This window comes from Pyrus communis, chromosome 6, assembly GCF_041283825.1.
Source record: "Pyrus communis isolate YQ-2024b chromosome 6, ASM4128382v1, whole genome shotgun sequence".
NCBI lineage: Eukaryota > Viridiplantae > Streptophyta > Magnoliopsida > Rosales > Rosaceae > Pyrus > Pyrus communis.
Window position 1 is genome coordinate 5,828,531 of NC_142570.1, and position 10,636 is coordinate 5,839,166.

At 37.3% G+C, this 10,636-nt stretch overlaps 2 protein-coding genes and 1 non-coding gene across 3 annotated transcripts; 1 reads left to right on the forward strand and 2 right to left on the reverse strand.

The window, feature by feature from the left end:
* Positions 1–2,916: 2,916 nt before the first annotated feature.
* On the reverse strand, positions 2,917–4,674 carry LOC137711602 (thylakoid lumenal 17.9 kDa protein, chloroplast). Its single transcript, XM_068450858.2, has 4 exons — positions 4,327–4,674; positions 3,764–3,878; positions 3,405–3,474; positions 2,917–3,317 (listed from the first exon to the last, which is right to left on the reverse strand). Exons 1-4 carry the CDS (start codon positions 4,617–4,619, stop codon positions 3,097–3,099), a joined length of 699 nt encoding a protein of 232 aa, XP_068306959.2. The 5' UTR covers positions 4,620–4,674; the 3' UTR covers positions 2,917–3,096.
* Positions 4,675–5,648: 974 nt separating this feature from the next.
* On the forward strand, positions 5,649–5,730 carry TRNAS-UGA (transfer RNA serine (anticodon UGA)). The gene has a single exon. It is a non-coding gene; the product is annotated as a tRNA-Ser (tRNA).
* A 281-nt stretch (positions 5,731–6,011) lies between these two features.
* Positions 6,012–8,853, reverse strand: LOC137710631 (non-specific phospholipase C6). The gene is made up of 3 exons (XM_068449706.2): positions 7,444–8,853; positions 6,711–6,887; positions 6,012–6,488 (listed from the first exon to the last, which is right to left on the reverse strand). The coding sequence occupies exons 1-3, from the start codon at positions 8,552–8,554 to the stop codon at positions 6,187–6,189; spliced, it is 1,590 nt and encodes a 529-aa protein (XP_068305807.2). The 5' UTR covers positions 8,555–8,853; the 3' UTR covers positions 6,012–6,186.
* Between the last annotated feature and the right edge of the window lie 1,783 nt (positions 8,854–10,636).

Consider the following 10,636-nt stretch of genomic DNA (forward strand, 5'->3'; position numbering starts at 1 on the left):
AAAATCACATTTTTACACTAAAAAATCAATCATGATACTATTTACTTTACCCCTTATTTTGTCATTGTCGTTAAAACTCAAAATTTTCAAGTTATTTTCATTTGTTTTCCTTTAAATATATTTGAAAAAAATATTATACAATTTATTCCTTACTATATCCATCAATTATAAACTGATTGACACACCCCGACCGAAAACAAGGCGTGCTGGCCGTCACATGAACCCACATTGCCCAGGGGAGTGATCCTTATATGTATATTCCCATCCCTACCTAGCATAAGGCCTTTTTTGAGCTCACTGGCTTCAGGTTCCATTGGAACTCAGAAGTTAAGCAAGTAGCGCGTGAGAGCAATCTTATGATGAATGACCCACTAGGAAGTTCTCGTGTAAGTTCCTAGAAACAAAACCGTGAGGGCATGGTCGGGGCCCAAAGCAGACAATATCGTGCTACGGTGGAGTTGAGCCCGGGATGTAGTGGTGGCTCGGGTCAGGATGTGACAATTTGGTATGAGAGCCTAACATTGGCCATGGTGTGCCGACAAGAACGTCGGGCCCCTAAGGGGGGTGGATTGTTAGAGCCCAGGAAAGTGATCCTTATATGTATATTCCCATCCCTACCTAGCACGAGGCCTTTTAGGAGCTCACTGGCTTCGGGTTCTATCAGAACTCCGAAGTTAAGCAAGTACCGCGCAAGAGCAATCCCATGATCGGTGACCCACTGGGAAGTTCTCGTGTGAATTCTCAGAAACAAAACCGTGAGAGCGTGGTCGGGACCCAAAGCGGACAATATCTTGCTACGGTGGAGTTGAGCCTGAGATGCGATGAAGGCCTGAGTCGAGATGTGACACTGATTTTGAAGTACTTTTAAAATGACTGAAAGTGTTTTTAGCGAAAATATTTTTGAAACTTAAAGTGCACTTGCATTTTTACTAGATGATTGGTTTAAAAAATATTTTCACCAAAAATATTTTCAACTATTTTAAAAATACTTCCAAACGAGCTATATGAATTAACTGAATTAACCTCTTTAACTCTCCTGCTACAAGATCGAAAGAAAAAGAATCAAGGGTTCACCGACCGCAGTTCGCACATATTGATACTGGCTACCTTAGGTTAAGGGAGTAAGCAAAAATTACCTTAGGTTAAGGGAGTAAGCAAAAACAGACTCTCATATATACAGAGAAGGTGTTATGCTATATGCAGCACATTGAGATCAAGGTAGCCCCAGAACTATTAGGAGTTTGAGAAATATACTTGAGAATGTCTTTTGAGGATCATCTGAATGTTTTGTACGAATCTTTTTTGCACCTCCTAAGTGTTTGATGTAATACCTGTTAGGCATATCTCGACATGTTGCATCGACAATACTCGCCAAATTCTCTCATGTCACTTATTAGATTATTTCAACATATATCGATATTTGTTAACATGTGCACAACATAATTTAACCGACAATAACATATCCACCAAGTATTCGATAAAATTTGTTAGTAAATAATTTAATTGCGCACTTTTGTTCTGTCATAATCTAAAAAAATATAAATTGAGACCTCAAGATTCGAGCCAGATTTTCGATAAGACAAATTTACCTTATTGCCTTGCCTTATCCATTGGAGTGGTGAAATGTTGAGGTGGCAAGATTATTGAATTGGATTTACTTTCTCATTTGCCTTGTCATACAACGCGCGAGAATAAGCAGGATATTGAATGAACTACTTTAAATTAGAAGTTACTAGCAAATCTAACTTACGAGGGTAAGTGGTTCTTTATTACGGTGGTAGAATTGTGTTGAGTCTTTACATGACAGCGTAAGTTCAAATTCTGTTGGTGACTAATCTAATAAAATCTATCATTTGTCAAAAAAAAAAAAAAAACTTACGAGGAATCAAGAACTCCACAATTAGATTAAATGATAATAAGAGATAACCACCATAACATTTATACCAAAAAAATGTCACGGGAAATATTCTAAAATCTTAAATGATAAACATTTACACCAAGAAATTTGACCTAAAACACCCATATGTCACGAAAAAAAAAAACCATTCCCTACGACTCATGATTCTGTTCTCTTAGAAATGACAGCTTATGGGCCCAAGCCAGAAACTGTAGCTCAGATCTACAATACTTGATCTTTGTTGCCGATTTTACTCTTACATAGTTGGCACAGAGATTTCAGCCATAATTCTCCCACCAAGTTCTAAGGATTTGAATATTTAGATTTTTGAAATTTAATTCAACGGTTACAATTATAATTACTTTTAGAATGACCTCCTGTTTTGTAGCCGTTGAATCAAATTTTAACAATTCACATATTTGAATCCTTAAGATTTGATGGGATGAGATCCAGCTGGGATATCTGTCTATATAATTGTACTTCAATTCTTTCAGTCATATGTTGTACACCACTTTGTCTGTTAGAGATGTTTTAATCAATGAACCTCATTCTAAATGGAAGAAACACATCAATCATAGACCATGTGCCCCTAACTAAATAAATGGCCCTTTCAAAAAACAAATGCTTATCACATTTAAAATATGGTCCTTTCAATATGTTTTTTGAAATGCTTATCACATTAAAAATACAGTTTCTTTCTACATCTAGGCAAAGTTAAAAAAGAAAACAAGTTAGACAGAGAGATTATAAATGTACCACATGACCATTAATAAGAGAGAAATTGGCAAAAGGTGTACTTAGAATCAATCATTTATAAATTCCTCTTATATACCATTGTAATGCTCATGTAATGAATTTTCTAAATCCTGTTATTCCACTTTTTATGATCAATTTGTTTTTCATCTTGCCTTACAATTTGGATATCCCTCGACCAAACATAACGTAACTTTGTAGATTCATCTACGCGCAACTACGACTAACAGATGTTGATTTATGCAAACCCGAAATCCATCCAAGTGTTCACAGTATTTGTACCACAATTTTATAACCGGGCATTGTAAATAGAAACTCAAATACTAGCTCCAATCATGTGTCTCATACAAATTATATATATATATATATATAAGGGTAAAAAGGAAATTAAAAAAACAAGAACCATGAACACATTAACTATTAACAAAATCCAAATTAATTATTAATTAGTCCATGGCTTCAAAACTTGGAGCATACCAACCCAACTGGTCAGTAATTTTCTTCATCCGCTCTTCTTGTCCCTGTGAATTTCCTAGAGCTGTTGTGAAAGGGTACAAATATGTTACTTTTGTGGCCATGCACCTGTACGAAGCCAAGTCTCCTTTCACCAGAAACTCCACCACATCTCTGCCAAAACCTCCATCGAACTCGGCTTGTAAATATTGCCCTGGGAAAATATTCCCTTGTTAATTTTCCCTTTAAATTTGGTTTAAACTTAGTTAAGTAAGCTTATGCATGTGCTTAATATACTTACCATCAGGGGTATCTTCCACGATCTGAATTTTTGGGTTCTTTTGGGTTTCTAAGATTGCTTCTTTCAACCTCTGCATAATTTTACGAAACAAGTGACTCAAAAAATATTAAAACTAGGCTAGTGATTTTCGCACCCTTTTTAAACTCGAAAGAATTGTAAATATTCAGTTCGGAGTGGATATGATCAAACGAGGAGTGTTAAAATCGCTACACTAAAGCTACTTAACTTAAGATGCAAGAAAGTGAACGCTAAACATTCAGAACAAAGCAAGTATGATTGCTTGATAAAAGCACAGGTTTAAGTCAAATTTTAATAAGAAGAGAGGGGGGGGGGGGGTTATGCATTAATTCTCTATGAACCTGAATTGCATTGTCTAAAGAATTTGCAGGAATCTCCAATGGAAATGCAAACGATGACGATCTTGGATTTGTCGACACACAGCCAGGATTTATCGATGGGCAAGGTCTAATTTTCCTGCAAGTTCAAGACACACAAATCACATTTAGCAAAAAACAGCAAAGCACATTGTGGAAGGCAGAGCAAAAAAACCACAAACTTCTACTTTCTTTCCAACGAACACATTTTATTTCTCACAACATTATATGCCAATTACCAAAAATGGAAAGAACTAACAACGAGAAATGGATTCAGAACAAACCCAAGCAAATAAGTTATCTAAAACTCCTTGAAAAACACTAATTTGGGACTGTAGTTGGATTATATTCTAATGTAACTGTGATCTAACTACAGGAGCGGAATTCGAATTTAGGCACAAAGGGGAGTGCACTACGCTAACCAACTTGACTAGAATGTCGTCTACTGAGACAGTAATTAACCCTTATTTGTACGTATCTAGCAAATTAAAATAGCAAAAATCCAGTTAAAGAAACAATGAATTGAACTTGAAAAAACTGAAGTGTACCCGAATTCGAGGCCAGTCTTCAAATTCTTGGCCTGAGAGAATGGAGTGGTGGGAGGAGGAGGGGCTAAATTGGACTGAGAGTTGAGAGAAGGGATTGCCAAAACAGGTAAAGGTGAGCCAAGTGTGACAGTGAGAGCTAGAGAGAGGAGACTAGGGAGGATTATCGGCTTTCGGGTCGAGTTCTGCAAACTGGATTTCGGGTTTTGGAGGCAAGGAGAGGTTGTGGGGATTGAGTGATTGGAAGTTGGAGGAAGAAGATGATGACCCATCAAATTGAAGCTCATGTTGGTCATGGCTTATCCTCAACCTTTTACTGCCATGCGCTTTCTCTGGTTCCATTTGATTAAACGTAGTGTTTTGGTCTCCAAAACAATGCCGTTCTATATCATGCAAACGACAACCACATGTCCAAAATGTGTCGTTTCTTTGTGCTTTTCGAATGACTCAACAAAACAACCTAAAGAACCTAAGATCTTGTTTGATAACATAATATGTCGGATTATTGCTGAGGTAAATTTGTATTGAATGAGTGGCTAAAATCGATCATTTGGCTTGATGAAAAAATCATAATAATTTGACAACATAATACGTTAAATTGTATGGTAATAAAATATTACTATAAAAGCGCTTTCAATCATTTTAAAAACACATCTAAACGAGTCATAAGTTTTAAACTTGCGCTAGTAATTGAGTTGGGAATTCATGGAAGAAAAAAAAAATTAAATTGGGAGTTCATGGAAAAATAATTGAGTTGGGAGTTCAAAATTTAGCATTAGTTTTGTTGTTACCTATTGTATTTCTGTGTTTGTGTGATTTTACAATATTATCTCTATCAGCAAGTTGAGAATGTATACGTGTTTGAATTCAAATATTTTATTATTTTTATTATCCAACATGAGACGTAAACTCATAATTACTTTATGCAACAAGATAAATTTAATTTTATTTATGTATCGTTGAACACGTTTAAATTCGTATTTACTTTATGCAACATGGTAAAGACTAAATGAATTTAAACATGAGAAACGTGACGCAAGACTTTATGCAACATCCGATGTAACTCTATTTTATAATTTTATAATTTTATTTTTAACTTTTGAGTATATTGATATTTTTATACTAAGAGGAGGGGAAGTTCGGCAAAATCACACAATGAGTAGCCTAATTTGGTATCAAATTTGTCATCCATGAGATTCGAATTTAAAACCTTTCACTTCCAAGTGAAGAGGGACACTTTCACAATTACCATCTTGGAGTTTATGCTCTCTTTTTCCTTTTACGCTTTCTTTTAAATAAATTTAAAACAACAGTACGAACAATTAGTCGATATGTCCGAGTGGTTAAGGAGACAGACTTGAAATCTGTTGGGCTACGCCCGCGCAGGTTCGAACCCTGCTGTCGACGATTTCCATTTTATTTTTTTCAACAGGTAAATTTTATGTCTTTTATTTTCATGAATTTGCTTATTTCCCACCATTCTCTTTCATCTTTGATTGAGGCTTAAATTTTATCTCTTTAATATTTGTTCAATATTTTCTCAGAACACAATGGATGAAGTGCTATACTGGATGACATGTTTACTCGCTTAGAATAAAAAAGTCATGAATCGGAAAGCGGAATCAATGAAGTCTCTAATTCCGGGTTTTTGATATACGTATTGCTTACCACGGTTAAAGTCATGCGTCTGAATAATTTCAATTCTCATTCTGTTTGCATAAACACGCCAATGGACTTGGATAGAAAAACTGAAATAACTCTATCAAATGGTACTTCCTTTACTGTCATTGCATTTCTACAACCACAAACACAAGAACTTATGCATGTATAGAAACCCTAAGAGGAGGAGGAGGAGGATCCAAGTTAATTTTTAATATTTGAGGACCTAGTTGTGAGGGAAGATCTCATATCTACAATTGCTGACTCTTCTGCTCCCAGTTTTATAGCCTCCTTGCTTGCTCTAATGAACCTTGAAACTGCACCTTTCACGTACCCATGAGCTTCCCTCACACTCATCTTCTTGCTCATTTCGTCCGGGTAGCTGCTCAAGAAGTGGTCGCCGTTGAGCACGGCCCCTAACTGCACTACCTCCCCCTGAAACTCGGATAAATTACTGTCTTCCTTGGCCTCCGTTTTCCTCAGAGGCACTACGTCCGGCAAGGTCACTGCAAGAACTCAGCAGAGCAGTATGCACATTAATAAGTTTTCTTACAATGTCAACCTCAAATTACACACAGTGACAAATGTACTTTCGTGATTGTTTGGGATTGATTGTTCCTGAAAGGGTCAAAAGCACTTTCCGACAACTAAAAACGCTTCTAATTCTGTTATTTTGTAATATCTCTGCACAAGTTAATTATAATTGGGAGCATAAACTAGATAGATACCTGGGCAGTCAGTTCTGGGAGAAGATAATTGCCCAACAACCTGCTCGAATGTCCCGGCCCATGCGTCTCTGTGAGTTAAGAAGTTAGAGCTGAGGTTGAACATTTTCTTTATGGTGGCGGGGATTGAAGAGTGCTCAAACTCGGAGTTCGGTGTAGGTCCTTGAGGACCACTCATCACTGAAAAACCAAACAAACCACTAGCAAATTACAGCAAACAAACGCAGAAGCACCATGTAATCAATGAAAACTTAGCAAATATGGGTTGAACTCAATACAATAACTTCCCAACAACCTAAATTCTACTTCTACTCAATCCACAATAAACAATGTGCTGAAGAAAACTCTCAATGAGTAAAAAGTTGTTTTCTTTTCTATACTTGGAGGCATTTATGTGCTTGTTCGGGACTACTTTTGGAATGGCTAAAAGCGTTTCTGACTGCGTTTGGCAGAAGATGTTAGGAAGTGTTTTTGGGTTATAGAAACACTTTCTAGATAAGCACCTGCCAAGAGCATAAGTAATTCCTACAAATGCAATCTTAAACGGGGCCACAACAGAATCAAAACCAAATGATACTAGATGATCGATCACGCAGAACGAGCCGAGCTAATGAACCAATACCACAACCAACATTCAAGAAAAACTAATATCCACTTAAAATTGCTACCAAAAACAGTTGAACACGTCAAACATTCAACACAAACGCATTAAAAAACAAAGCGAATTCAATCTTACCAGTCCCCTTCTTAATCCACGGCGACACCATAATCGTCGGCACGCGAACTCCGAGCCGATCGAACTTAAAAAAAGAAGGAGCCGGACCGCTATTCCCGTCCGGGTTCGGAACATTAACATACGGAGTCTTGACATGATCGAAAAAGCCGCCATGCTCGTCGTACGTGATCACCAAAAGCGTCTCGTTCCACTGAGGACTCGCCCTCAACGTCTCATAAACATCCTTAACCAGCCTCTGTCCGTTGGCGACATCATGGGACGGGTGGTCGTCGTTCGCCGGCATGCCCTTGAGGTCGAAGTAACGCGGTTCGATCACCGTCAAGCTCGGGAGCTTCCCCTTCCGAGCATCTTTCTTGAACTTCAAATCGTACTGGTGGAACTTGAAAATGTACTTCAGTTTCCGCATGTTTCGGTAGAACATTGTTGTCGGGATGTTCTGGAAGTAGACACCGAAACCCAACCCGTTTTCATGGACCGAATCGAAGATTGTTTTTTGTGGGTACCCGGAAGCTAATTGTTTCTTGACGTGGCTGGTCGAGCCGTGGGAAGTTGCGGAGTAGACGAACAGCCGGTTGGGTTGAGTCGGACCGGGAATTGAAGAGAACCACCGGTCGAACACCGCGAATTCGCTGACCAGGGCCGCGTAGACCGGAACGGATTCCGGTCTGAAGCCTTTCATGACGGTTTCGGAGAGGTTTGGGGACATTGACAATGCTTGTTCGACGAACCCGGTCATCGAAGGGAGGGAACCCGACCCGAATACCTGCTGCTCGACCGCTTCGAATGAGTGACCGGGATCCGGGTCCACGAACTCGGCGTCGTCGGAGAAACAGATGGATTTTTCCGGGTCGGCGGGTTTGGTTGAAACCGGGTTGCATTCTTTGCCAGTGACGCCGTTGATTGCTGGGTTAACGGATTTTTTCATCCAACCCAGTATGTGGTCGAAGGAGCGGTTTTCCATGACCAAAACGACGATGGTTTTGATGGGTTGCTGCTGCTGGGCAGAGCAGAAATGGGTTGGCCGGAAAGTCGATGAGAGAGTGAGAAAGAGTGAGAAAACGAAGGAAAACGATGGAAAATGTGGGAAAGTTTTGGTCTTGGAAGCTCCCATTGCTTAGAGAGAGAGAGAGAGGGGGAGGACAGAGAGTTCTTCAGCTAAATGGGTTGCTTTCTTATAGGTGATGAAGAAGAAGGAAAATCTGGATAAATATAGTAGTTATTTAATTACTGCATCTATGGTTGGATTTTTTTTTTATTTTGATTTATTTATGGAAAAAACGGAGCGAGAGAGAGATCCAGGAGGCAATGGATTTTTTTGGGCAGAGAGTATAAAACAGCAGAGGAGAAGCTTCTGGTTTTGTAGTGGTGAGGTCCCATTCGTTTTGATGGTGCTTTGTTTCTTTTGAAAAAGGAAAAGTTAAAGGGGATGCGTAAATCACTTAAGTTTTGCAAAATTAATTAAATTTGTTTATAATTTTATTTTACTTTAATTTATGATAAACATGGTAATAAAGATTGTGCGTGGTCCCATCTATTTCGCAAAGTTTAGTTTTGCATGGGGAGAGAATGTCAAATCTTTGACTGAAATACGCGTACATATCCCGTGATGCTTTTCTTTTCAGTTTCTTTTTTTTTTTAGATTATACTTGCATGCCATGAAGGGATACACAACTCTTTTTTTTTTTTTTTTTAATCTCCGTATTAGAGCTTAGATGATAAGTGTCTAGTCACAGTCTCAATTAATTCATTTAAAAATTAAAAAATAACGTCTAAACATATCGAGGTGCTTACCTAGCCTCGCCTAGATCGTAATTCTCATTTAAAAATCGCCTAGGAGCTAGGCCCTTGCCTATCGTCTGACTAGCACTTAACGTCTTTCAGAGCCTTGCAAATAATGTATCTTGATCTAATAGCATTCATAATCAAAATCGTTCAACTTCTTAATCTTCATTTGTAGATTACTTCTACAAAAAAAAAAAATTTTAATACGAGATCATTTAATCATTTAGATACATAAAATAAACCGAGGTGTATGTACAGAAAAAATTTGTTAAAGATGCAAAAATTTTACCTACAATATTTTTTAAAATACTAATTTTTAAAAGACCATGTTTAACATAATAATCAAAAGCTACGTTTAAGTTACTATATTAAATCGTAATGTCACCATGTGAGTGTTTCATACAAATTACTCTTGAGAAAAACAGAGGAATCATGGTGTGGTGGCATTAAATGACTGACGTTATTTCCTTGAGGAAGACAAGTGTGGTATGTCATTGAGTTCATAACTGCCGACAGCAACCCAATAAACCCGTGAGAAATAAACTAATGTCATTGAATTGTTGTAAGTTACTGCTTAGAATTCAACACACTCTTCATTTCTCATCCGTTTCGGAAGTAAATGATTTTTCTACTGTTTCACTAGATATGGTGAACGCCGTCTAATTCTTAAGTTTAAAGATCGATTAAACTCTATTTAGTCCAGTTTATGGCTTTTTATGTATTGGATTACGAATTGCCAGTAATCGGAATAATTTTATTCGTAAGACCATTTTCAGTTATAGCAAGTAAAACGTAGCTTTTGATTATGTTAAATATGGTATTTTAACAATAAGTATTTTAAAAAATATTGTAGGCAAAAAAAATTCATCTTCAACCATGCAGGATTAAATTTTTCTATCTTGATCTGGGACGCGCATTTTGGAGCCCATGCAAGAGGCTTGAGGGCTTGCTATATGCGATCAGTCGTCGGCTAAATATGGCCTTCATCGTTTTTAACATATTCATTTAGGTCTTTGACTGATGACGGGTTTTGCACGAATTCAGACTTAACATACCTTGTAAACGTTGGCTGGATATGTCGTAAGTGTAATAAAATATCAAAGTAATTACAATGCATAGGTATTCTTCTCCTATAACTAATCATTGTATGACTCGAATTTCTAACTCCTTAATATCAAAAATTATAAAAAAAAAATGTTAAAAAGACTTTTTTAAAGGTGGGATTTTCTATTGAATATTCACCCTCTCATATTTTCTGCATAATTTTCGTACCAACATTATAAAATATTATGTCAAAAACATAAAGTGACGAAAAATCCATAAAAAGTCAAACTTTAAAAAATATCTCGATAGCATTTCTCTATTTTATATTGTGCAAATTCTGTGCGCAGGATTAGGAAATGGACCTGGC

What these genes read in the sequence shown, in the direction of transcription:
- LOC137711602 (XM_068450858.2), bottom strand. Translation starts at nt 4,619, where the DNA reads ATGACCAACATGAGCTTCAATTTGATGGGTCATCATCTTCTTCCTCCA. An exon ending in AAGACTGGCCTCGAATTCGG is followed by an intron (nt 3,879 to 4,326) that starts GTACACTTCAGT and finishes TTGAACTTGCAG; the next exon opens with GAAAATTAGACCTTGCCCAT. An exon ending in CGTGGAAGATACCCCTGATG is followed by an intron (nt 3,318 to 3,404) that starts GTAAGTATATTA and finishes ATATTTTCCCAG; the next exon opens with GGCAATATTTACAAGCCGAG.
- LOC137710631 (XM_068449706.2), bottom strand. Translation starts at nt 8,554, where the DNA reads ATGGGAGCTTCCAAGACCAAAACTTTCCCACATTTTCCATCGTTTTCC. An exon ending in GTGGATTAAGAAGGGGACTG is followed by an intron (nt 6,888 to 7,443) that starts GTAAGATTGAAT and finishes TTGGTTTTTCAG; the next exon opens with TGATGAGTGGTCCTCAAGGA. An exon ending in TCCCAGAACTGACTGCCCAG is followed by an intron (nt 6,489 to 6,710) that starts GTATCTATCTAG and finishes GAGTTCTTGCAG; the next exon opens with TGACCTTGCCGGACGTAGTG.